The 25,251-nt window shown below is 61.5% G+C and overlaps 1 protein-coding gene across 1 annotated transcript in view; it reads left to right on the top strand.

Annotated features, from left to right (window-relative positions):
• Positions 1-22,552, top strand: part of NPHP4 (nephrocystin 4) — a 107,369-nt gene extending 84,817 nt beyond the window's left edge. Inside the window, exons 18-30 of the mRNA XM_032863247.1 lie at positions 1,658-1,835; positions 6,888-7,013; positions 9,489-9,700; positions 13,138-13,364; positions 14,058-14,244; positions 15,025-15,108; positions 18,159-18,315; positions 18,889-18,974; positions 19,504-19,589; positions 20,501-20,672; positions 21,290-21,469; positions 21,700-21,843; positions 22,395-22,552. Coding sequence (XP_032719138.1) covers positions 1,658-1,835; positions 6,888-7,013; positions 9,489-9,700; positions 13,138-13,364; positions 14,058-14,244; positions 15,025-15,108; positions 18,159-18,315; positions 18,889-18,974; positions 19,504-19,589; positions 20,501-20,672; positions 21,290-21,469; positions 21,700-21,843; positions 22,395-22,535 — 1,980 coding nt within the window. The 3' untranslated portion in view covers positions 22,536-22,552. The remainder of the gene's footprint in view (positions 1-1,657; positions 1,836-6,887; positions 7,014-9,488; positions 9,701-13,137; positions 13,365-14,057; positions 14,245-15,024; positions 15,109-18,158; positions 18,316-18,888; positions 18,975-19,503; positions 19,590-20,500; positions 20,673-21,289; positions 21,470-21,699; positions 21,844-22,394) is intronic.
• The last annotated feature ends 2,699 nt before the right edge of the window (positions 22,553-25,251 follow it).

Here is a 25,251-nt window from a genome sequence, read left to right as displayed (position 1 = left end):
AATGCTGTTGTGATTATTGGCACTTGGATAAATTAAAATTAAATTTTACTTTTTAAAAATAAAGTCTTTAACTTCAAAATTTATAGAGAAGGGGTGGGAAGTTTGGCTAAGAAGAGAGAATCCCAGTCGGGTGTGGCAGGTGGGCTCTCTGGAAGGTGCGGTGCACGGCGGCTCATCTCCCCTGCTCCCGCTGTTGGGCGCGTGGGGGGTTTCTGCTTGTCTCCTGGGACGCCGCGCGAGCGTCTCGGAGCACGGTGTGTCCTGTCCTCAGCTGGTCCCCGAGGACGCGACGGTGTTGTTAGGGCGATAGTGACAGTTGCTCCAGAGCCCCGTTGCCCCTCCCTTCGCTGACTGTGCCCTCAGCCCCGCCCCAGGCTTGTGCTGCGTTACCCTCGCGTCCGGCAGGGAAACTGAGGCCCGAGGTCCCGCGGACAGTAGCCGAGCTGGCTTTTTGCCCCGTTCTGACTCGGAAGCTGGTGTCCTCACCCTCGCGCTCTGCTCTCCCCAGAGGACAGCTTGTCGGAGCTGTTTCTGAGGCAGCTGCGCTCACGTGACAGCCCTGCGCGCAGTGGCGGGACCCGCGGACGGGGAGCCCGGCGAGGTCCTCTGCCTCCTGGGTGAGGACGGGGGTGCCACCTGCGTTTCCCTGCTCTTGCCTTTAACGGGTATTAATTAGACAAGAAATCTTTGCCACCCATAGTGGGATGCGATGCCTTTCCTTGGCCTCTCTGCTTCCCAGCGCCTGGGGGTCACTTCCTTCATCAGTGGGCCCTTCTCCCGCGGGGACATCGTGTAGTCAGCCTGGCCGCCGGCCCCGGCCGTGAACACGAATGTGGTATGTGGGTTCTGTGGACCCACACCGTGAAGCTCGCAGGGTCTGAAGCAACTGGAAGCTGCCAGACCACCAGGGAGGGTCGCTGTGGGCACCTTCCCTGCCGGGGCGGGGCTGATCGCTGGAGGAGGAAGCGCTGGGACCCTCCTCTGGTCCTGCACGTCCGTGTGTGTGTGAGAAGTGCACATTGAAAGGTCAGGTGACTTTTCCAAGGCCTAGAAAGAGGATCCCAGCTGGGCCTGGAGGCGGCCATGGTCTTCACATTCCCCCGTGGGCCTCACTAGCGCTCGGGCTCAGGCTGAGCACTGAGGGGTGAGCTGGCATAGCAGACAGCACCGGGTCAGGAAGGTCCTGCGCCGCCCTGGGTCTGCTCTCACCGGCTCTGAGCAACCGGGGCCTGGCGTGGACCCTCGCAGCTGGACCTCAGCCGCCCTGTGGCCCTGCTCGCAGCCACTCCCTGCCTTCCAGCCACACTGAAGCCCTGGGTGTGGGGGTCTGTGCTCTGCACCCTGGGCCGAGCGTGCCTCCAGCCTTCCCTGCCTGGCTCAAACCTCCTCCTGGAAGCTCTCACTAACGGAGGCGGGGTCAGCTCAGCGTCCCCAGCCTCGTTCTGCCGCTCATTTCCGGGGGTTCCCTCTGCAGAACGGGCTCCGGGAAGGTGGCTTCCTGGCCTGTCCGTGCGTCCTTGGTGCCCACTCACTGGGTGGATTGGGTGCACTTTATGAAAGAGTTTGTGGGAAAAACCGGGTATCGAGGACGTAGGTTATCAGAAGAAGACAGGCTTGGCCTCAGCCGGCCCCTGACTGCGGCCTTTCTCCTCTGCAGCATCTCCTCCGCCAAGGCCGGCCGGCTGTGCAGGTCCTGCATGAGCTCGAGGTTGTGGCGACCGAGTATGAGCAGGACGTGGTGGTGAGTGGAGATGTGACCCGGTTTGGCTGTGTCAAGCCCATCGGTGTCTACACGGTGCTGAAGGGCTGGCTGCATCTGACGCTGGCCAACGTGGGTAAGAGTCCCTGGTGGCTTTGCTGGCTTTAGGCCGTCTCCTGGGTGGCCACTCGTTTCCCCAGTTGCTGCTCTGTCAGGGCAGTGGGTACTACTGTGGGCGTCACATAATCAACAGAAATTCAGAAGAACTCTTACTGTTTGACCACTGAGTGCTCTCGACCACTGGACATCTGTTCTCCACCATGGGGCATCTGTCCTTGACCATGAACATCTATCCTTCACCACTGAGCTTACCCCCAACCGCTGGTCTGTCTTTGACCCCCGAGCCCGTCCTGGTACCAGTGGGTGTTCCTGACTTGTGATCAGGATTTGGGATCATTAGTCATCTCAGTCTTGCCCACGTCTTGTTTCTTGGTGCCGTCTGTGGGGCATCTCTGTAACAATCCTCAGATAAGGTGACTGGTTCCAGGAGGGCTTATGTGTGGAATATCAGCCCACAGAACTCCTTCTTCACAGGAGAGGAGAGGGAAGTGTTCTTCAGCTTCCGTGCCGCCTGGGGATAAAGGAGCAGAGAAGCACACTCCTTTAGAGCCTGGTGCTCTGACCTTACACCTAACGGTGTCCGAGGCTTGCTTTCAGATCAGACATGCTGAGCACAGCCCGGGTGCACCTTCGTTCACGGGCCGGTGGCAGGGCGCGGGGCTGGCTGCGGCTACAGTGGACTTCCCTAGACGTTCTGGAGGCTCCTCTGAGGCCCTGACCAACGGGGAACCTGGGGCCGGCATGCCTGCCCCTACAGGCAGGGGACCAGAGTGAGCCCCTGTGGGACCAGGGGACAGGCCCACTCTGTCTCCCTCCAGGGGACTCTGGCAAGATTGGGGTTTTTCGGGGTGAAATGGAAAGCAGGACAAAACCAAGACGTTTGAGGTTTTTGGAGCCGTGTCTGCCCACATGAGATTCAAACCTCTCACGTTTTATGGGAGAATTTTCCATTGCTCACAGCCCAGGCTGACTTTAAAGCCTGGAGCCTCGTGGGCCACACGAGCCCATGTGGGCAGTGTGGAGGGGTGGGCCGGGGCCTCCGCAGCAGGGGGGGCACACACAGCCCATTACTCTGCTTGGAGGCTTCTGCCTGCTTGTTTACAATCGTGGCATCCGAGGCAGCCTGGAAAACAGAAAATATGGAAACAGCAAAACTCAATTAGGTTTTGGAGGAAGAAATGAGCCGCATGTGAGACGCCGCCATCATTCAGAAGGTCCTCTGAGCAAGGCTGCTGCGAGCAGCCTCCAGCTTCCGAGATCGCGTTGGTTATTTTTGTATTTATTCGCAGCCTGCAAATGTGCAGTGATTCCGAGTTTTACATCTTATCTGCAGAAGAAAGATTAGCTCCATTATATGTTATCTCAAATCGTCATTTCCATACTTCGCCTGCGAGAGCCCGATAGCGCACAGGGCAGAGTCAGACGCCCCGAGAGGGCGGCCGCCGAAGGGATTAACAAAGGACAAATGCCCACAGTTCGCTGGGCCGCGCGGCCACGCCATGGTTTCCCCTGCAAATTCTGCGTTTTCTGGAAAAAAAGTGTTGTGGCTTTTGTTTCTTTATAAAACTGATTGTTCTGCCGCAAGCAGCAGCAGGAGGAGGCTGTGCGAGCTTCCGGGAACAGAAGCAGGGTCGGGCCAGCGTCCCTGCGCCCGGCGCGGCGTCGCTCCTCCACTCTGCATTCACAGGACGGGTGGTGAAGCTCGAGGCTGCGCAACGGGGCACCCTCTCCGCACCCCGGGAGGGGTGGTGCTCGTGCCCGTGGCATCTCGGCTCTGCAGCCTCGTCTGTGGTGTGACTGTGGCTCTTCGGGGAGCTGCTGTCACTTGTATCTGCGGCCCTTCCTGGGGGCCCCTGGGGAGCGAGGGGCTGCTGCGACTCCCGGCTCCGTGTTCTCAGGGTTGAAGGAGAGCCGGGTGGTGTGGATAGAGGGCCTGGGTTTGGGGTGCGACACGGTGACGTGCTCTGCTCCTGCCATGGACCGAGGTAGCTGCAGACCATGTCAGGAGCCCTGCCCATCTGGAGGGAGTTCCTGCTCCCGCAGCAAAATGCGGGTCCCCAGCTTAACCCAGGTCTTCCCGAAGGGAACGGAAGCCGCGGCTGTTGGGATCTTGGATTGCGCCCAGAGGAAGTGAACGCTTTCCCCGTGTCCGGTCCCTGAGTCAGCGGCGCGTGCCCCCGATCTAGTTTATTGTCCCAGCTTCCAAACCAACACTGCAAGTGCAAAATGCATCGGAGGAAACGCCGACGCTCGGGGACGGTCCTGGTCTGTCTGGAGGTGACCACGTCATCCTGCTGGTGCCGTGTGCCGCGGTGACCGTCGTGACTCCTGAGAGCCGGGCTACAAGGCCACTGGCCGTCCACCTGCGAGCTGTGTGCAGCAACTCCTGAGCTGCCACTGTCCCTCCCAGTGGAATGGTCTCTGGGCCGGACGGAGGCCGTGGGCATGCCGGCCAGACGCGGTGGGCGGCCTCCTTGCCTGTCCTTGAGGCGCGGCCATGGAGGTTCCCAGGGCCCCTCAGGCGTGGCACAAATCCATTGTCCTGACAGGGAGCGGAGGTGGCGTGTGCCCACTGCCGGGTGACTGACGGAGCAGGTCCTCGGTGGGATGGAGAGCTGGCCGGATGGTCCGCCCGCACCGGGGAGGAACAGCGCTGAGAGCTGGGAGCCCAGACCGACTCTGAGCTCGGGGCAGGAACAGAGTGCCCCTGGGCTCCGGGGCACTTCGCCCCCCTTATGGGGAGAGCAGGGTGGTACCGGAACAGTGAGTGTTGGTGCCAGGACCTGGGCTCTGGCGTCAGCTGGCTGTCCCTTCCCTGCCTGGCCAGGCTGTCTGTCCCTGCCTGTCCGCTTGTTTGCTCGTCTGTCCCCCTTGGGGCCTGGGGCTTCTTGGGGACATGGCTGGTCTTCCTTGCTGCAATGGTCACCCAGCAGTGGCCACAGTGGCCTGGTGTGGTGATGGGAGGTTCACGAACGGGAGGCTGAGTGAGTGTGAGAGCCTGATTCTGTGCCTCCTGGACTTGGGCTGACAAAGCAGGCCCCGCGGCATGAGCAGCTGAGCCCGTCAAAGTGGTGTCCACACCAGATTCCGTTCTTGGGGACGAGCCTCACGACCTTGTGGCTCTGAGCTGTGCTGGGGGTGAGCTGACCGCAGGGGAGGAGGGCCGGGTTTGGCAGAGGCTCCGCTGTCTTCGGGGCAAGAGCAGAGAGGCAGCCGCGGGGTGGGTGGTGGGCAGACCTGCAGGGAGAAGCGTTCCGTGCTCAACCGCGCAGAGGCCGGGAACAGTTGAGACTCAAGACGCAGGGCCAGAGGGCGTCCGTCCGAGGGCTGAGCGTGACGCAGATGTGTGTGCTGCGCGTGCAGAGCCAGCGTGCGGGGAGGGATGGAGCAGCAGCAGGACTGGGCCTGGCCCTGAAGCCCCCCAGGAAGAGACCCCGGGTAGGATTGTCACTGGCCTCCGTGGCCAGGCCCGTGAGTAACCATCGCAGAGGAGGCAGGCCTGCCATCTGGCGTCTCATGGTGACATGGTGCGCACCTGGCAGACGAAACCGGGGCTCGACCCGACGCTTTGCTGGGCCTGGACTGTGGTGCTGCTTCAGGGAAGGCTCTGGACAGTGAGCTCCATGCCTGTCCCAGTGCGCTGGTCTCCTTGCCGGGGGCTGTGGAAGACACCAGCACGCCTGTGCTTGCCGGGACTGCTGGCCGAGCTGTGACCACTTTGCGCCCCCGGGCTCGTGACCAGGAGCGGCTCTTGTCGCAAGAAGGCTGGGGGAGGCCACCCTATGTGAGAGTCTCAGAAACACACCAGGCAACCAGAGGACTTTGGAAACGATGAGAATGGAAGTCCTGGGGCAGGACTCTGCTCGCCTGTGTGTCCCCAGCCTGTAAATCACGCCAAGTACATCACTCGTGATTGGCCAGACGCGGTTTTAGTCCGTCTGTCAGTTTTGAATCGAGCATTTTCCCCCACGCCCAAACTGGAGCCTTAGTCCTTGCTGGTCTCCCGAGGGCTGGTCTGCTGCCACACCTGTCTCTCCAGCTGCTGCACACTGGGGTCTGCAGGGGCAGTGCCCGTTGGCAGGGCAGAGACCACAGGACCTCCGGGTAGGACAGGTCTTCCCTTCCCGACCTCAGCTCGGAACCAGTCAAGAGGGAGATGTTCCTGTCCGACAGCTGGAGATGAAAAGGTCACTTTGGTCACCGCTGCTGAGGCCCAGCTCGCCGCTGTGGTCAGGGCTGTGCTCCTGCGTCTAGCACTGTCCTGTGGGACAGAGGCGGGGTGGGCAGAGCTGAGGGGGTGAAGCCACCCTGTCTGCCCCCTCAGGGCCAGAGTGGAGGTGGGGAGGGAGGGGATGCGGAGAGGTGGGGAACGGGCAGCTCCCAGGAAGGTCTCCAGGGCGGCCACGCCTGCAGGCGTTCAGCACCATCCTGCCGGAATCGGGGAAGCCCACAGAGCGAGCATTTTGTGTCCGGAACGTGGGGGGGTTTGTTCTGGAATCCGACTTCATCGGCCGTGCTCCGCCTCCCTGGAGGTGGGGGTCATGTGTGCGCAGAGGGGTCATGGGCTCCGAGGTTGGACTTCCGTCCACCGTGGGCCTCGCACATGCTGGGGTTAGCGGGGTGCTGCTTGCCGTCCAGCCGGGCAGGCCTGCCACGAGCTCTGTCCCCAGGCTTACACCCGGCCCTCTGAAGCCGCATGCGGCTTCCTGCCAAGACTTCTGTGTGGAAATAGCTCCAGAAGATTCTAGCTTGGTGAGGCTCGTTGACCTTCACATGTGTGTCCGACGTTAGCAGACGCGGACAGAGGCCTCCTCCAAGGCGCGGGCACGTGTGAGCCCCGCTGCAGGGAGGGGGGGTGAGTGTGTGAGCACTGGGAGCTCTGACCCCGCGGGAGAGAGGCCCGCCGGCCAGCTCTCGACTGCTGAGCAGATCCAGAGCTCCGGGGTGTCCGCGGGCCAGGGGGTGTGCACGGGCCCTTTGGAACCCCGAGCTCCCTGAGGGGCAGTTGGTGTGTCTCCTCACGCTCCTGTCGGTGTTCACACCTTCTGCTGGGATGTCTCTAACTTAGGTCACGTGTGTGAGCAGACGGAGAGAAAGTCGAGCTCGTTGCCACCTTCCAGGTCCCGGGTCATCTCGAACGATGGCGCCCTGCACGTCGTGGGAGGCAGCCTCCTCACGCGCGGGGGTCTGAGACGTGAGTGGGGCTGGGTGGGGTGGGTGGGGCTGTGTGCAGGGACTTGTGTGATCTGGGGGGGCGCGGTGGCCGTCGTGTCCAGCTCAGCGCCCTGCCTGCCTCGGTGGACCCTCAGGCTGTGCGGGTCAGCGCGTGCGTCAAGCCGGAATGTTCTAGAGAGGGCTCCGTGGAAGCCGGCGGGGCTGTTGCCCTGCGCGCGGTATCCGTGTTGGATCCTAGCTGCCCATCTTCAGGGGAGCAGGAAGTGAAGAAAAGGCTAGGATGAACAGAGACTGGTTTCTCTTTGTTTTTTATTTTTATTTTTTTAAGATTTTATTTTTATTTATTAGAGAGAGCGCGCATGCACAAGGAGCGTGAGCGGCAGGCAGGGGGGAGGGAGAGGCAGGCTCCCTGCTGAACAAGGACCCTGATGGTTTGTAAAAACTGGTTGAAGCCCCCACGTTCGGGGGAGTAAACCAGTTGCGGCGCTTGGGAAGCAAAGGCCGGCCCTTGGAAGAATGTTGTCCAAAGCAGGGGGTGTCTGAAGTTTTCTGTCCCCTCGAGTCACCCACAGACCTGGAAGCACAGTAGTTGGTGGGGCAAAAAGCGGGTGTGCCCTTTGGGTGGTGTCCCCCGTGTCACAGGCCCCCCGGCGCGGATCCACAGCTGCCCCGAGCTTCCTGTGCTGACGGGCCTCAGACGCTGTTGTCCCGGAGCCTGTGCCCAGGAGGGAGGCCCTGTGCTGTGGCTGGTGAGAGCCTTGAGGCCTCTAGGAGCCTGTGCGCTCTGAAACGCCAGCCCAGACTTTGTGGGCGCTCGAGTGTTCTCCCGGGAGAGGGACCCCAGAGGCTCTGACGCTCAGAGCGGTCCAGGGCGCATGATCCCGCCGGCTGAGTGTCCATTTTCCTGTTCAGTGTTGAGGAAACCAAGGCAGGGGAGGTCGAGTGACTTGGCTGGTTGTGTGGTAAACGGTGGTGAGCTTGGGTGAGAATCTGGATTTCCCACGTCAGGGTCAGGGCTTCTCTGTCCCAGGCTGGTCCAAGAGCTGGTGGGCCGTGTTTGTGAAAGCCCCCGCCTTGGGGCCCAGCAGGTCGGGGGCTCGGCGAGGCTGTGCAGCGAGCTGTAACTCGTGAGTGTCGGTTGCGTGAGCGGAGAGTCTCTGAAGTCCCTGGTCCCCTTCTCCCTGTTTGAGCGAAGACAGGAGGGGGCGGTCCCCAGAGACCCGTCCTCCCCAGCGGGCAAGGCTCAGCAACGAGGAGGTTGTACGGAGTTTTAGCAAGTGCCCCCTGGGCTCTGAGCAGTGCTGGGAATCCGTGTCTGGTCTCTTTGGCACTGGGTGATGTGGTCTGACCCAGAGCTCGTTGGTCAACCCCCAGCTTGCTTGTCCCCTTCCCCTGGGACCGTGGGCCTCGGGCTGCTCAGACCCAACCAGGGGGCGTTGGCCCACCCACTATGCCTACACCCAAAAAATTATTTTGGGGGGGCATTTTACTTGTCTAGAGCGACTCATAACACTTGAAAAGCAATTGAATAGCTTTAAAATGGTGGGGAGGAACCGCAAACAGCCCTTGTTAGGGGGGACGGTGGAGGAGTGGGCGAGTCGGGGGAAAGAGCTTTACCATCGCACGGAGCGTGTCAGTCGGAGGCTAGAGATGGGGCGCCACTGGGGGAGCCGGCCCGCAGATTCAGCAAGGTGCTCACTTCCCGCAGGGGCTGCGGGTGCCTGAGGCGCGGGGGGCCCAGGCCTACATTGGGGTGCCCCTTCTCTTCTGCCTGCCCGCCTGCGCCAGCTTGGGTGCCGGTCCGGGAAGCTCGTGTGTCAGCTTGTGCGCTCGGGTGCGCTCAGGTGTGCCGTGCGTGGCTTTGTCACCTGAAGAGAGTGCGGCCCCTCTGCTGCTCCAGCGTCTGTCTGTCTGCTCCCACAGCTTCCGTGTCTGTCCGGAGTTTGAGCAGAGGCGCCCAGAGGAGTGCGTTCCCCGGGGGCCGGGTTGGTCTGAGTCCCCCACCCCAACCTGGGCTGGGGCTTCAGGTCAAGCAGGCAACTCGCCAGAGCCCCTGAGTCCTGATCTGAGCACACCCGGGGTCTGAGGACCTGGTGGGACAGCGTCCGGAGAGCTCTGAGTGGTCCCTGAGTCGGGAGGCTCTCGCCGGCGGGGCTGCGTCCTGGATGGGGTGTCAGCAGCCTTTGAGAACCCAGAGAGCATCAGCTTCTAGAACACGGACTTTTATCTTCCTCTGGAAAGTCACCTAATGGTGTATTAATTGTCTCTAAGGAGCAAGATCAGAATTCCTTTATTTGAAAGGCAGGTAAAGGGGGGACGCTGTGGAGACCAGCCTGCAGGGTTGCCGTCTTTATGAATGTCTTCGAAGGTACAGGAGAGGGCAAGGTGCCTGCTGAGCTCCTGCCCTGGGTGAGGTGGCTGGAAGCTTGTTGGGTCTGCTTGAAGAAAGTAAATTCTACACCTTAATCTCTTGCTCCCTCTTTGAACCTTCCAGCAGTAAAAAATGTGGTCCAAGCACAGAAGCTGGCTGACGTGGACCGTGAGCTGGCCGCCATGCTGTTCACCCGCGCACAGCCCGGGAGCAAGGGGCCCCCGGGTGCCAGCCGCGAGGGGGATGCCGTCCGCAGGCGCAAGCTGGAGCGGATGAGGTCCGTGCGCCTTCAGGAGTCCGGAGGAGAGCTCAGCTGCTGGGGGGCCAGCCTGTTGGTGAGGCCCTTGTCCACCTCCCACTGCCCCCGGCTGTCCCCGCGTGGGGGCCGCGGTCGGGAATGAAAGTGGCCTTGTCCTCCGGCTGCTCTTCTCTGCGTGGCTCCCCCCACCCCCACCCCCGAATCCTACTTGTGGAATGTAGGGGAGACGGAGCTCTCAGCCACCAAGGGAGGTTTTCCTGGAGAGTCAGATACTTGGAGAGTTTTTGTAAAAGCTGGTTCTTGGGCTCCAGCCCTGGAGATCCTGTGTCCGGCTGGGCTGCACACGTGTGTGTCCATAACCTGGGCTCTTAAGAAAGTTCTTGAGGGGGTTTTGAGGGGCCCCCATATAGGGGGTCAGAGTTGTGAATGGGTCATCAGTGCAAATCAAGGAATTCATTCCGGCCAGAAAAATTCCCATTTTTGTCTAAAAATCTAGAGAAGACTCCATCATATTTTGCAGCATAGACCTAGGAGATGGGTTCATGGAGTCAGGAAGCCACAGGGCCCTTGAGAAAGAGCTCTGAGGATCGCCCTTTACGTTAAGGCAGGCAGGTGTCTGGAAAGACGTCCCTGCTCGGCCCTCCGTGCTCACAGCGGCTGGGGCAGGCTCCTGCCCTCACGTGTGGGGTGTAGCGGGAGACGGAACCAGGCCAGCGAGCAAGGCTGGAGTGGGCGCCCCAGCAGCCCCTCGGCTATGTCGGCTGTCCCCACCACCCCCCCTCCCCACCGTGCCCCACTTCCCCTCCGCCCCCCTTCCCCACCGCCCCCCCTTCTCCACCACCCCCGGCTCAGCAGTGAATTTGGATGTCATTGGATTCCTGAATACAAGAAAACGTTCCACTAAATTTTCATGGTTTTCCTGGGTTGGAGGCCTGGAGAATCAATGGTGAAGGGACCTGTTGTATGGACCCGGTGGCGGTCTGTCCCCCATCAGCTTCTCCCAGCCTTCCTCAGGAAACGGGTTTGTGAGTTCACGATGTCAGTGGGCGGCCTGATGGGAGCTGGAGGTGGGGTGGCGTGTGGGGTCAAGGAGCTGAGGCCCAGGCTGGATCTCGGGGCTGGATGCTCCTGCAGTCAGCAGGCCTCGGGCCAGGGGCTGTGCCTGGGAGGCGGAGAGCAGTGCCGAGCGTGGCCTGCTTCCCTGGGGCTGACGCCGGGCGCTGGGCATGCTGATGGTCTGGGGGCTTCTTGGGGGAGTCCTGGGCACAGAGTGGGGCCAGATGCCTGCGCTGGTGTCCCAGCTGTTGCTGAGGACAGTCCCAGCATCCGCAGGAAGGTGGCTCCGTTTCCGTGGCACCCGGGACGGCAGCCGGCCCCACCATCTGCTGTTGGTCCGCGTCAGCTGCTGTGTGCGCCGGCGGAGCCCCATCCGTGGGAAGACCAGGCACCTTCTCCATGCGCCCCCGGCCGGGGAGAAGGGCTGGTGGGTTCTCTCCTCATGTGGTGGTCGTCGGAGGCTGCAGGCTGTGCAGCAGCGCCGTCCCCAGGGCCCTTGGCTGGGACTCCGCACCCACCATTCTGTGTTTGAGCAGGTGCCCCCGCACGCAGAGCCTGGTACTGACCAGGCAGGCCTGGGGCCCCTGGGACCAGCCCCCACCTCTGCCCTCTGCCCACCCCCTGCAGCCCTCGGGTTGTCCCGCACAATAACAGTTTGGGGGCACTAACCCCATTCATGTACTCATCCCGTGCTAAGACGAGCTTTCTTTCCAGAAATCCTGGCAAAAGCCTTGCCAGTCTCACTGCTCTGGTTGGGTACGGTGCCCACCCTTGACCTGGTCACTGGGCTCTGCCACTTGTGGGGACCCAAGGGCTCCACTGAGTGCCCTCATCCTTAGCCTGGCTGACTTTTGAACCGAATGAGCGGTCAGGCAGGGTTGTGGCAGAGAGAGACCAGAGTGTCACGTCTGTCACTGGTGACTCTGGTGATGTAGTAGAACGGACCATTCTCTGTGGTCGGGGTGCTCATGACACGGAGCCTGGAGTTAACGCTCGAGCCCAGCCACCTGGCAAGGCGTCCGGCCGTGGGCCACCGACCCCAGCGCTGGTGAGGGGCAGGGTGAGCCCCTGGTGCTGTGTCCAGCCAGTTCAATCCCAAAGAGAAAGGTTGAGGGAAGGCAGGGCTAGGCCTGCGTGGTTCATGCTCCAGAACTTTCTATCAGAGAAGTTGCTGCATGTCCTGTGGGGCAGAGGGAGGCCCGGGTGCAAGGCTTCCTGACAGCTTCCTCTGTGGTACAGAATGACACAGGACAGGCAAGGAGAATCTCTCCTTACAACCGCCAGGGTCACGCTTTTCACCCTCTGGTGTGTGGTCAGCTGGGGAGCAGCTGTCACTGTGCCCTGCCCCCAGCCTCTCCCCGAGAGCCTGTGGTGGATGGTCCACTGGTGGCCGTCCAGAGTTTGTCCTTGCAGCTTGGGAGTGGGTTAGAATAATGCACTGTCTCCGTTCAAGTTTCTCAGCCTAAACTACGTCTGTGCATCCCACCCTCCACGAAGAAGCTCTGTCGTCTGTGCGGGGAGGCCTCCAATAGGAGCACAACCACGTGCCTGTCTCAGATCCTCAGGGAGAAATGAAAGGTTCAGCTTCAACTCCTTTGTGAGGGGAAGGCCAAAGTTTTGGATGTTGGAAAGTCAGTATCCAGAGTAATTTAATTTAGAAAACAAATTTGGTTCTTACTTGTTGAGTTGAAATCCAGAGGCTCTCAGGCAGCCTCTGCCTTCTGACGGTCGGGCCTCCTCCGCGTTCAGAGGTTCTCAGCACGGGGCCCGGCTGCTTCCCCAGCACAGAGCGGCGGGCGGTCTACTAGGTCGTAGATCCTGCTGGGCAGCCTCCAGGGTCCTCACTCTTCAGTGTAAGTCCCACGGGAAACACGAGCCAGCCTCCAGCCTCCAGAACACGTCGTTTCTGCCAAGCCCCACGAGTCAGGCCACAGAGCAAGGAGGTGGGGAAGGACCTGGGGCTGAGCCCCTCCCCGATGCATCGCGCCAGCCGTGTGGACTGTGACCCTGCTCAGGCCCTGCTCATATACGGGGCTCCTGCTACGACGCTGGGGACCTGGTCAGTGAGCCCAGCTCCCATCTTAGTGGCTTTGAGGCTGCGTTTTCCTCTTTTGTTAGAAACCTCTGCTGCTGATTCCAGTGTGACCAGATGCCAGCCTTGAGGCCACTGGGAGAGCTGGCTTTGTGGGTGGTTGTCTTCTCTTGGGGGCACGCGGGGCCGACCCTGCCTCCTACAGGGGAGACCACCGCAGGGCAGAGAAAAGCCAGGAGAGCCGCATAGACCTGTTTTCTGTCCTCTGGACCTGGGGTGGGCCGGTCCCATCCACCCCAGGAGGCTGAGGAAGGGGGTGGTGGGGATTCCGGGAAGAATTTGGGGAGTGGGAGGGGTGGCCGAATGGCCCTCGGGAAGGAGAGTAAGCCCAGGACTGTGACCTGGTTTGGCCCCCGTGTCCGCAGGCTCAGCAGAGCGTCCGCGCCCAGCACGCACGCGACCTGCAGGTCATCGCTGCCTATCGGGAGCGTATGAAGGCCGAGAGCATCTCCAGCGCGCTGAGCCTGGCCATCACCACCACACACACCATCCACGTCACACTGGGCACTGCCGAGTTCTTCGAGTTCGCCCTCAAGAACCCCCACAACGTGCAGCACACTGTGACCATCGAGGTGGACAACCCTGAGCTCAGGTGGGCGTGGGCGGCGGCCCCACACGCGCGGTGCCCCCGGGTGACTCGGGTTCTCCCTGAGATGAAAGCTGAGCTGCTCTCGACCCTCCATGGATCCACTGGTCTTGGCTTTTGCCCACGGTCCCGGGTGCTGGCTCTCATGGGCGGGCAGGGGACTCAGCAGGAAGAGCATCTTTGCCTCAGAGCCGTGTCTCCCTGCCTTGTAGTATCACCCGGGACGGCCTCAGAGCCGTGTCTCCCCATCTTCTAGCATCACTGGGACTATCTCAGAGCCCATGTCTCCCCATCTTCTAGCTTCATTCAGGATGGCCTCAGAGCCCATGTCTCCCCATCTTCTAGTATCACCCGGGACGGGCTCAGAGCCGTGTCTCCCCATCTTCTAGCATCACTGGGACTGTCTCAGAGCCCATGTCTCCCCATCTTCTAGCTTCATTCAGGATGGCCTCAGAGCCCATGTCTCCCCATCTTCTAGTATCACCCGGGACGGGCTCAGAGCTGTGTCTTCCCATCTTCTAGCATCACTGGGACTGTCTCAGAGCCCGTGTCCTTATCTTCTAGCTTCATTCAGGACGGTCTCAGAGCCCGTGTCTCTTCATCTTCTAGCATCACCCGGGATGGTGTCAGAGCCCTTGTCTCCCTGCCTTCTAGCATCAGTTGGGACAGTGTCAGAGCCCATTTCTTCCTGCCTTCTAGCATCATCCAGGACAGTCGGGAGTGGAGGTACTTCAAGGACGCGGCTGAGCTGAACACACCGGTGGAAGAGGACATGTTCCATCTCCGAGGGAACCTCGCCCCACAGATCTTCCTACGTCCGCGGGAGACCGTCCACATCCCCTTCCGATATCAGACCTTCTCTGTGGGGCCACCGGCCTTGGTGCAGGTGAGCAGGCCTTTCTTTCAGTGCCATACGGGCTTGTCAGGCACATGGGGAAGTCCCACTTGGCTAAAAATTGGAAGGGGGGCATTCCCACGTGTCTCCCCGTGCTCCTCAGACCGCACAGCCTACAGAGGTCACCTGCTCCACTAGCCTCTGGGTGTGTGTGCACACGGGGGCCTCGGGAAAGGCCGACCGTCCCCTCTGAGTACTCTACCTCTCGGGCACAGAACCTCTCCCTCACGGGCCGGAACTTTCCAGCATTCTGTGTTCTTAGTTAATGTCTGCCCACGTCTTCTGTAGCGTTTGCTTCTCTGCAGGACACGCAGGCTTGGAGGTTTCCAGTGCTGGGTGCGCGTGGTCCCCGCGGTGCGACGGGTGGGGGCCGTGGGACGTGCAGGGCCTGCGTTTCATCCTTTTTGCTGAACTTTTGGGCTCAGCTCCGTGGGATCGTGGTGCTTACTTCTGTGGGCTCGAGGCCCCCCCCGAGCCTCACAGAATCCTGTGACAGCTCTTTGGGTGCGCTTTGGGGCAAGTGGTCATAAGGGCCGTGAAGACGTCAGGCAGAGCTGGCTTGCATGTCGGGCGGGCCTTCATGGTTCTTGGCCGCCCCTGCTCCCTCTTCGGGGGTGAGGCTGGTTCCTGGCCGTGGCCAGCCACGCTGTGAGAACAGATGAGACCGTGGACGGGAGCCCTCCGCCCTGGCGGGAGCCGTCCTACAGGTGGAAGGGCCCATCGTCCTCGGACCCCGTCTCGTGACTGCTGGTGCCGGCTGGTTTCTCACAGGCCTCTGCTGAGCTGAGATCTGAGAAGGGCACGGATGCCGGGTCGCCCCAGAGGTCCAGTGCGATGCCCACTAAGCATGCCAAGGTAAGGGGGCAGGATCCCTCTGATTCCCGACAGCTCCGGGGTCTTGCACTAAGAGTCAGGTGTCCTTTGAGCGGACCCGGTGACATGTCCATGACTTCAGCTGTTAGGTCGCTGGGGCCTGGCCCTGTGCCCTTCCCTGAACCTCCTACCGGCGTGTGGGTGGCGGTAAGCAGGGCCCGTGGCGGTGGGCTTTTCCTGTTCTGACGGGCAGTGACTGCTTCAGGTGACGCTGGTCCGGCCTGCATGTGGGTGTCTGGCCCGGAAGCCTCTCACTGGCCACTTGAACCTTGTAGCCCGTGGTGTTCTGGGTGCCTGCCACACGCCCTGCGAGGACAGCTGTCCTGGCACGTGGGTGCCACACACGGGGGTGAGACGGGCCCCTGACTCTCGCCCACAGCATCCCCACGTCCCTAGAATTAGTGTGGGCCATGGGGTTACTGCTGGGCATCTTGCCTAGAAGGGAGGAGCAGCTTGTCTCTAGGATGTCCTGAGGGGGTGCTCAGGACACTTGATTTTAGGACTTTCTGAGGCTTTTTTTCTGGGCAGACGAATGCCTTTAGAAGTAGTTTGAAAGTAAAAACAAAAGCAAAAGGCTTTGCTCCTCCCCTGCCCCGAGAACAGATTATTTCAGTGAGTCCCGATGGGAAGCCGGCTCCCGATTGCAGGCCTGCGTCCCTGCCTCACTGTGGAGGCTGCTTGTGCCCACAGCCCCGTCACGGTGGAAACTGCTTTATTTTACCTAACGTGGAGGCCCAGCTTTGCCTCGTTTAAGGAATACGTCGGCTATTCCCGTAGGGCTCTCGGTGAAATCTGAGAGGCTACCACACTCTCCGTACGTGCACTTGGAGTTTGAAGGCAGACCCCAGAAATGGTATGAGTTCACCCGGGTTAGCTCAGTGTGCGTCCCTAACGGATAAGGACTTGTGGCCTCGTCGTGTGCCGCTGCCCCTGCCCCGGTCAGACCCTCCGAGCTGCTTCGCGTCCACCCTGTGCTTCCTTGTCTTCCCACGTGTGGTTCGGGTGAGTCCGGCCCGCGGAGCCCAGGGCCCGTGTCTGTGCTCCCCCTCGGAGTCATGGCCCACACGCGCTTTCAGGCTGGGGAATGGGGACGTTCAACTTGTTCCATTCTAACTGGACTCCTTAGCGGGGCTTCTGCCATGAACAAGAATTTCCCCCCAGCAGTTCGGTTGCCCTGAGATATTTTATACCAGAGAGTCAAGATAAACACTGGGCTCTCCCATCTCACTGGTCAGCGCTCACAGCACCGAATTATGCCCCGGCCGCCTCTAGAGATGTCAGTGTTTTGGAGTCTCCTTGTGAACGCACAGGGGTACGTTTGCTGCTTCTCGTCTGTGGGGGGCACCGGGCGCTGGAGCTGCCCGCTCCCTGCCACCACCATCCCTTTCCAAGTACTGTTAACCGGGTTAATGGCTCAAGTGTTAACCAGGTCACTGGAAGGGTAAAACCAGAACGCCAAGCTTTCAAGGAGGTGGACTCAGCCAGAATGGCTGTCTGCGCCCCCTGTGCTGGGGAGCAGCGGGCCGAGCTGGAAATACTAGGACTCGGTCACAGAGTGGGCCGTCAGCCTGGGCCCCCGCCTGCGGGAGGGGGCTGCCTGGCACTGCTGGGGCTGCTCTGCGGAAAATCACATCCTGGATCCGAGCCCCACTGTGGGAGGAGCTGCCGCTGTGGGACAAGGACGGGTCGCTGGCTGAGGCTGACCAGAGCCGGGCTGTCCCGTGTGCTTCTAGGAGCAGCCAGGGGAGCAGAACTGTGGCCAGAGCAGGGGAGGGCAAGGGGGGTGGTGGCTGGGGGCAGAGGTTAGGGCTGAACACACACGGGGTCTCGGTGTGTGGGTGCCCTTGCGGCCAGAGCATCAGGGCACAGGTGACGGGGCAGCCACTGTGCTTGCGGAAGCTGCTGTCCCACGGGACGGGGAGACGCCAGGTGGAACTCTGGCCAGGCCGCAGCAAGCGCAGCAGTGGCGCGAGGATCCGAAGGTGGGAAGACCGCAAAGACAAGCCAGGACGGTGCCCACAGGGTCTGGAAGGGGGCTTCCCCGGGCGGGCATGGCAGGGCACCCAGAGCTCACCGTGCGGCTGGCGGGTCCAGCCCGGCGGGGATTTCGGCCCCTGGTGGCTGTCCTGTTATGACTTAGGACTTCAACAGATCTTTACATATTCTAGCTTTTTGTATGCGTACGTCTGAGAGATTTCACAGTAATCGTGTCTTCCCCGTGTGGAAGGCTTGTCTGGAGGCCCGGGAGCTGTGTCGACGTGGGGAGGCTGCCTCCGGGGCTGGGCTTCCTGCCTGCCCTCATTCGGGGGCCCGGAGGGCTTGGGGCCAGACTGAGTTGGGGAATAAAGATATTTGTTCTTTCTTTTTTTTTCCTTTTTTAAAGATTTATTTAGTTTTGAGAGAGCGAGAAGGAGCTTGTGTGCACGGGGCTGGGGGGCAGAGAGAGACTCCGAAGCAGACTCCCTGCTGAGCGTGGAGCCTGGCCTGGGCTCAGTCTCGCCCCCTGAGCCGAGACCAAGCGCTGGATGCATAAGCGACTGAGCCACCCACGTGCCCCAGCAACCTTTTTTTTTTTTTTAGAGGTTTATATTTCTAGCCCCTTTGGTTTAGGTCATCTTACCCTCTGGAATCAAAAGAGCTCATGGGCTCATGGTCCGCCACACGCACGGGGACCTGGAGAGGTTAGCGTCAGACCCTCCGAATGGCTTCCCCGCACACGCACGGCAGCGTGCTGGAGGATGGGCTGGCGGCTGAGGGGGGTCTGCCGTTGGGGCTGCAGACCTTCCAACTGGCACTGGGGGCGTGTGCCGTGCCGAGAGCTAGCAGTGGCGGCAGCCACATGCGATGGGTGCGTCCCAAGAGCACTTGCACGCGCGGTCCTTCGCCGGTGCCATCCCCCCGGTGTGGGCACCTGCAGGCTCCATGCCCTGTTCTCACTGTCCCTCCCTCCTCGCGGGGGCCAGTGGCCCCTTGGGGCTGTCTGCGGGCCCGCCGGCCGGTCCTGACACCGGCGCCGGCTGCTGTCTCGGCAGGTCTCATTCCGGGGCAGCGGCGGCAAGCCCCTCGCCGTGCTCTGCCTCACCGTGGAGACCCAGCCCCACGTGGTGGACCAGGTCTTCCGCTTCTACCACCCGGAGCTCACCTTCCTGAAGAAGGCCATCCGCCTGCCTCCCTGGCACACACCTCCAGGCAGGTCCCGTCTGTGCCCGCGGCGGCGTTCACAGGTTCAGCGGGTGGAGAAGGTTTTTCCCTGAGGGTGGTAACGGGCGTCCTCGTGTTCTCCCGTGAGGCTCTACTCTGGCCCGTGACCCACCTGTAAATTCTGCCACCTGCCTCTGTCCTTTGCAATGGTGACCTCCTTGCGTCCTCTGAGACGGCAGGGTGTGCCCTCGGCTGGCTGATTCCGCCTCCTGAAACCCGTGGCCCCGAGGGTTGTGCCCGGAGCATACTTGTGCCTTCAGCTGCCGAGTCGCTTGTCTGGTTCCAGTCTGGTGCCTCCGGAACACGACGGTGTTTCAGTGTCGCGTACCGTACTCCGCAGTCCCCCCATTTACTTTTGGTCACTCCCTTCAGATGAGTCCCCGAGGACACGGCTTACGGCAAGAGTGCCAGTCCTGTGTGGATGGGACAGGGGGAAGGGTGGCGTCGCCCCTTTCCTAGTCCGCTGAGTACCTGTGACGGGCCAGGCCCGCCCCAGACAGCACGTGACACGGCCCAGGCCTGTCCGGAAAAGACATTGGTTCTGGATATCCCCTGCCCCAGGTGCTCCCGTGGGAAGACCCGGTGAGGAACCCCTGGTCCATGTCCGATGTAGCGACCCCAATGTCATCTGTGAGACCCAGAATGTGGTGAGTTCTGCCGAGCCCGTCCCCTGCCCGTCCCCTGTCGTCTGAGCCACGGGCCTCCCGCAGCCTCTTCGTTGTAGCTTTCCGTTAAGTGGGGTCTTCCTAAGGCGCTGGCGTCCCTGGGGAAGATTTATGCAGGAGTGTTCATCTTTTCTGCCGGCAATCAGTTCTTTGATTATCTGAATTTAAATAAAAAAAAGGGATGAAGCAAAGTGAGTGGTAATTAAGCCCCTTATTAATTGCCATTGTGTACAGAATAAGGGCAATAATTGTGTTATGACTGGTTAGGAGACTGGATAAATTCTCCTGCAGAATATAATTGCGGATCTCAATGTGAAATCAAGAAGTTAATGACTTTCTTTTCTGCAGTGAAAAAAAAAACAAAACTGAATTCTGACTAATACCGAAAATTAAACACCTGTTGGGAGGGAGGGAGCCTGGTCCCCGCTGCTTCTGCTTCATGCGGGCTCAGGGGGCTGGGCTCGGAGCGGGGAAGCAGGCAGGGTTCTGAGGGCGCTCCCGTGTCCACCAGGGCCTTGGGGAGCCACGGGACGTGTTCCTGAAGGTGGCTAGTGGTCCAAGCCCAGAGAGCAAAGACTTCTTTGTCACTGTTTACGCGTAAGTCCGTGGACCCAAACCCCGGTGGTCTGGAGGGGTGGGCGGGGGTGGGAAGCAGGTGGAGTGTTGGAAGGGCTGGCCTGGCTCTCCCAGCTCCTGATGGGGCTCCTGTCGGGCCTGTGGCCACGGGAGGGGAGACTCCAGGGCTGGCAGGGGCCTCGCAAAGGACGCCCTCTGATCAGAGCGGCACCGGTGGCCCGAGGGACACGTGGAGAGCCCGCGCAAGAGAGAGACTCGAGGTGGCGTCTGCCCCAGTGCAGTGTCCGGCTCTGACCAGGGGAGGTGAGGGTGGAGGTCGTTATCCTTCCGTGCCTGGACGGTGACCGTATCGCCCTCTTGCTTCTCCCACTCGGCTGAAATGACTGTTTCTTCACCTTTTCCACAAAGTCTCTTGTTCTAGTCCCTTGAAGGAGGATCTTTTAAAACTCAGCCAGGCTGGGGGCTTTGGGATGGGACATCTGAGAATGGGGGATAACTGCTTGGTGTCTGTCTCGGAGCGTGCAGATGAACCCGGGGGACAGGGTTACTGAGCCCCACTTACAGTGGAGGGCTGGTATCCTCCTGCGGCTCCAGGCAGCTAGGATGGGGCCCATGAGCTCTGGCCTGCGTGACCTCCAAGCCCACATACCCTTCGGGGTGCTGCTGTCCACGGGCTTCACCCCAGACCACCTGGTTTGGGATGGTGACATTTCTGGCAGAAGCCCACATTGTCATTCATGCTGGTGTCATGGTGCAAAGTCAAAGTGGGCCTTCAAAGTTGGGAAGGTGGCTGTGGGGGTTACGACAGCTGGGCTCCCCCCGTCTCCTTGGCCCCTGTCCTCCTGGCCACCTTCTCGGCCTCTTCCTGGCTCCTCTGTCATCTTAGGGCTGTTGTCCTCCCCAGTGCTGGTAACGGCTTCTGTCCTGTGCAGGGACCGCTGGCTGGCGACGCCTGTCCAGGTGTGGCAGGTCCATCTCCACTCCTTACAGCGTGTGGACGTCTCCTGTGTCACGGGCCAGCGGACCCACCTGTCCCTTGTCCTTCGGGGGACGCAGGCAGTTAGGAGAGTGCAGGCTTTCACCTCGCACCCCCAGGAGCTGAAGGTGGGTCCCGGCACGTTCTCTCGCCTCTCGCCGTCCGCACCCCACCCTGGGAACGGACGGTATGGGGACTGGCTCCAGCCGGCGTGGGTCCCGAGGACAGGCTCACGGCTCCTCCGGGACTCCTGGCAGAGCCTTCATTCCAGTTGCCTTTTACTGGATACGCCGTCGTGGGACGGCTGAGATATACACCCCCGAGGCCAGTTGTTAGAATTACTGGAAGGCAAATGCTAATAGCAGGTCTGGAATAAATTTAGCCGCTGCTGTGTGTCTGGATAACGTGGGCCGTGCAGACTCCTTGCCAGACTTTGGCGCTGGAGCTCGCTGAGCTCTCCCTCGGCTGGGGCGGCTCTGGTTCTCGGGGCCCCGCGGCCACACGGGGGGCGCACACGTGGTGATGCAGACCGAGACGCGCTGTGGGCCTGATCGCGTGGCCGGGTCTGCTCTCAGATGTGTCACTTGGGCCCCTCCTGCCCTCACGCAGGCCGTGTGGCCCCCTGCTGCCCGAGTCGCCGGGGCTCCCTTGGGGGTCTCTCTGCGGCCTGGGCTGCGGGCGTCGAGGAACCTGCGGTCTGCACAGTGCGGGCACCGCCTCCCAGCCCGTCTCCTGCCGTTCCCAGACGGACCCCAGGGGTGTGTTCGCGCTGCCGCCGCACGCGGTGCAGGACCTGCACGTCGCCGTGAGGCCCCGGAGGGCGGGAAGCCGCCTCATCCACCTTAACCTGGTCGACGTGGACTACCACCAGCTGGTGGCCTCGTGGCTCGTGTGCCTCTCTTGCCGCCCACCTCTCATTTCCAAGGTCGGGAGGGGCACGCAAGGTGTGGGTGTTGGGTCACCTGATGTCACCTGGTCCTGTGACCTGGTCTCAGGGGGCAGTTTCCTCCTCCGCGGCCTGGGGGTAAGGGTGTGGTTGCTTCCGCAGGGTGAGCCCCCTCTGTGGGGGTCTGTCGTATTTAGGGAGAAGCCCCAGGTCGGGCCGCACGTGCGGGGCAGGCTCAGCAAGGGTGCCTGCTGCTGCCGCCCCCACAGGCTTTCGAGATCACGCTGGCCGCGGGGGATGGCAAAGGCGCCAACAAGCGCATCACCTACACCAACCCCTACCCCTCCGCGAGGACCTTCCACCTGCACAGCGACCACCCGGACCTGCTGCAGTTCAGGGAGGACTCCTTCCAGGTGCGGGCGCTGTGCGGGGCGGCCAGGGCTGTGGGGCTGGGGGTTCGGGCTCTGCCGCTCCCGGGAGCCCCGGCCCGCATTTGGGGGCGGTCTGGAGAGAGTCCGGGGTGGGGGGAGTGCCGATCGGGCCTGGGGAAGGTACTGGGTGTGGGGGGCCAGGGCCCCCTCTTTGAGCTCTTCTGCCTGTGCTTCTGGGGCCCCCACATCTGGGCCCCGTTGCAGGGTCCTGCTGGCTCACCTGCCCCTCAGCTGATTCACAGTTTTGTCCGGAAGTGCCCGCGAGTTAGCCCTTTTCTCTGGTGTGAGCGTTGGGAAGAAAGTACAGCTCGTCACAGTCAGGGGAGGGAGTTACTGCAAAGCGAGCCCCGGTGTGGAGCGGCGGCTGGATCCGCTGGGTCAGCTCAGAACAGCGGGTGCCTGGAGTCCCGCAGCCTTGGGCCTTGGGGTCTGGGGCCTCAGCTAAAGCTCCTCTGTCGGGTCTGCGGCTGCGGAGCCTGCGGGAGGAGAGGGCGGTGGCCGGGGTAGGGCTTGGACTGGACGCTTGCTTCCAGGTCGGGGGAGGAGAGACCTACACCATCGGCCTGCGGTTCGCTCCCCGTGAGAGCACCGGGGAGGAGGAGATCCTGATTTACATCAACGACCACGAGGACAAGAACGAAGAGGCCTTTTGCGTGAAGGTCACCTACGAGTAGGGGAGCCGCCGGCCCTGCTCGCCGCCCGCCGCCGCGCAACGACAGACCCTGCGACCTGCGCGGGCTGCTGGTGAGGGCGGAGGGACCACCGAGCTCCAGGAAGCCTCTGCCGGAGCCAGCCGTGTGCCCAGGCCCCCGGCGTCCTGGGGTGGGGGCTCGGCGCCCAGAAGCACGTGGCTCCGCTCTCCGCTGCAGTCGGGCAGGTGTCGCTGCCTGTGACGTGCCGATTTGCTTTATAGTGACGTGTGTTTTATGAATCATCTTAGGTGATAAAATTATGTTTTCTTACTGGGTTTTGTACACACATTATTTGCTATGCAATGTTTATATTGGTGTTCTTTCATACCTTTTTTTAAGTTGTGTATGAAATACTAAACTTCCACCTGTTTTCTCTATTGATGGTTTCTTGAGTGTTTTCTGTTGTTTTCAACCTCGTCAGACGCTCTGACATAACCAGGCATAAGCACGGATTTCCCTTGAGGACAACAACACAGCTGAGGGACAGTGGGGTGGCCGGGGGCCTCTGGCCCCCCAGAGAGTCGGCTTGGGCCTGACCGAGGCAGGTGAGGCACCTGACCTCTGCCTCTGTTGGTCATGGCTCCCGTTGTCCTGGCCACCCTCCCGCCCGCCCGCCACCAGTAAGGACCCCTGTGATTACATTGGGCCCACCGAAAAACTCGAGATGACCGCTTCATCTCAAGATCCTTACCTTAATTCCACCTACAAAGTCCCCTTTTGCCTCTCAGGTCACTCAGTCACAGCTTCCAGAGATTAGGATGGGGACACCCCGGGCAAGGAACCTTTTTCTGTCTGCCAGAATCCCATTGGCCAGAACCCAGTCACGTGGCTGCACCTGGCTCCAAGGGGCCTGGGAACGGCCCTCCTTTCGGGTGTCGAGTGCAGATAGCTGGGAGCATTGTTACTGAGCGGCGGGAGCAGGGAGTGTGCAGAGCCTTGGCCACAGCTGTGGGTGGGGAGGTGGAGAAGTGGCCAGGCTGGAGGCCCACTGGGAGGCGGAGGGCAGGACGGAGGGTGGAGCAGAGCTGAGAGAGCACCGTGTGGTTTTACAGGAAAACTTTACTTTCCGTTAGTTGCGAATGTGGGTGAGAAGGAAGCAGGGGAGCCTGAGCCCTGGCGAGCGGCCAGCCAGGCTATTCCCAATTCCGGGCGATGAGAAGGCAGCAGAATGCTGGCCAGCGCCCCGCGGGAGCAAGCCTGTGGGGGGTGGGTCTCTGGGGCGCCTCGAATGGCGGAGGCTTCCTGTGGTGAGGAGCGAGACCCAGGGCTGGGATGGGCTCAGAGAGGACTGAGCGGGCCCCGGAGAGAGGGTCGTCGAGGCAGCCCCGTGGCCGGATGCCAGGTGCCATGTTGGAGAGGCAGGACAGCCACTGCCCCTGATTTAGACCCCGACCCTGTGCGTGGGGTTAAAGAGTGTGTCTGCGCTGCTGCTGACCTGCTCCCCGTGTCCTCTGCCTGGGCCCGGGGACCGAGCCCTGCGCTGGGGTGGGCACCCAGACCAGCACGGACCGTGGATTCCGGGGAAAGCCCTTCGGGTGTACTTGGGGCTCTCTTTACCGTGTGATGACGTGCTGTCATCTTTGTTGTTCGGATGCCCCACCTGGTGTTTTCTAAGTTTGCACGCCCGTCCCTGGGCGAGAGTTCGGCCCGTCTACACCCGTGCTGGTCCAAGTGCATGGAACTGGAACCAGGGAACCGGCTGCCAGTCCATAGGGAGACCTCCAGGCCTCGGCGCGCAGCATTGCCCGCCCAGCTGCGGTGGGGCTCGCCGGGTCCTGTCCCTCACCGCCACCACGCGGGCCGCTCCTCCGTCCGCCGTGCCGCGCTTGCCCGTCGCGGCGTGGGGGGACGGCCTGCTCCGCCGGTCTTGCTTCGTGAATCCTCTGCTCCTTCCGTGCTAAGTGTCTGGAGACTCACTCTGGCCCACGACAGGTCGGGAGATGCGCTGGCTGAGCGCTTGGGTTTCGTCCTCCGAGATGACTTCACTGTTCACGGCCAGGATGAAGAAGCAGAAATGTCCCACTTCTTTCCTGCTCTCACCGGTGGGGGGGGGGTGACAGGGACCACTTTCTCCTCCTCTTACAGAAGATCTCAGCCAGACGCACGCACACGTGCTGCGGGACCATGGCTGGCCACACACGGGGTCTGTGCCGGGGGGGATGGTAGTAGACTGCGGCCACGGGAGACTCAGAGGAGACTGAGACAGGAGTTGGGGGACCCCATTCCCAGAGCCTGATGGCCTTCAGGGAGGTGGCTGGCAGGAGGCCGGGAGCCCCCATGCTACAGAGGCGACCCAGCCCGGCACGTTGGTGGTCCCGTGGCCCTGTGGGGACAGAGAGGGCAGGAGGAGACGGTGTCCGAGGGCACACACGCAGTGGGGGCATCTGGACCAGGCAAGGGTGACCCCTGGGGACAGCTGATGCTGTGGGTGACAAGTGGGCTGACTTCTCACGAGAGCAGAGAAGGAGGTTGTCTGTCTGTCTGTCGTGCTCCTGGAAGGTCTGCACAGCCTGTGACACACGGGTGCGTTCGGTGCCCCTAATGGAGACAAACTCTCCCTGAAGCCCCTTCGCTTCCTGCTGTCCGTAGCTTGTGCCCCTTCTTGTGCCCCTTGGTGCCCGTGCTGTGAGGCTCCCAGTGGGAGGTCAGGGTGTTGGGTCTTTCTGGTGGCTGGAGGGGGTGTGAGGGCTTAGGCTCC

Source organism: Lontra canadensis, unplaced genomic scaffold, assembly GCF_010015895.1.
Source record: "Lontra canadensis isolate GAN:19392208 unplaced genomic scaffold, GSC_riverotter_1.0 scaffold25, whole genome shotgun sequence".
NCBI classification, from domain to species: Eukaryota; Metazoa; Chordata; class Mammalia; order Carnivora; family Mustelidae; genus Lontra; species Lontra canadensis.
The sequence above is the reverse complement of the archived record's forward strand: the minus strand, read 5'-3'. Positions and strand labels throughout refer to the sequence as shown.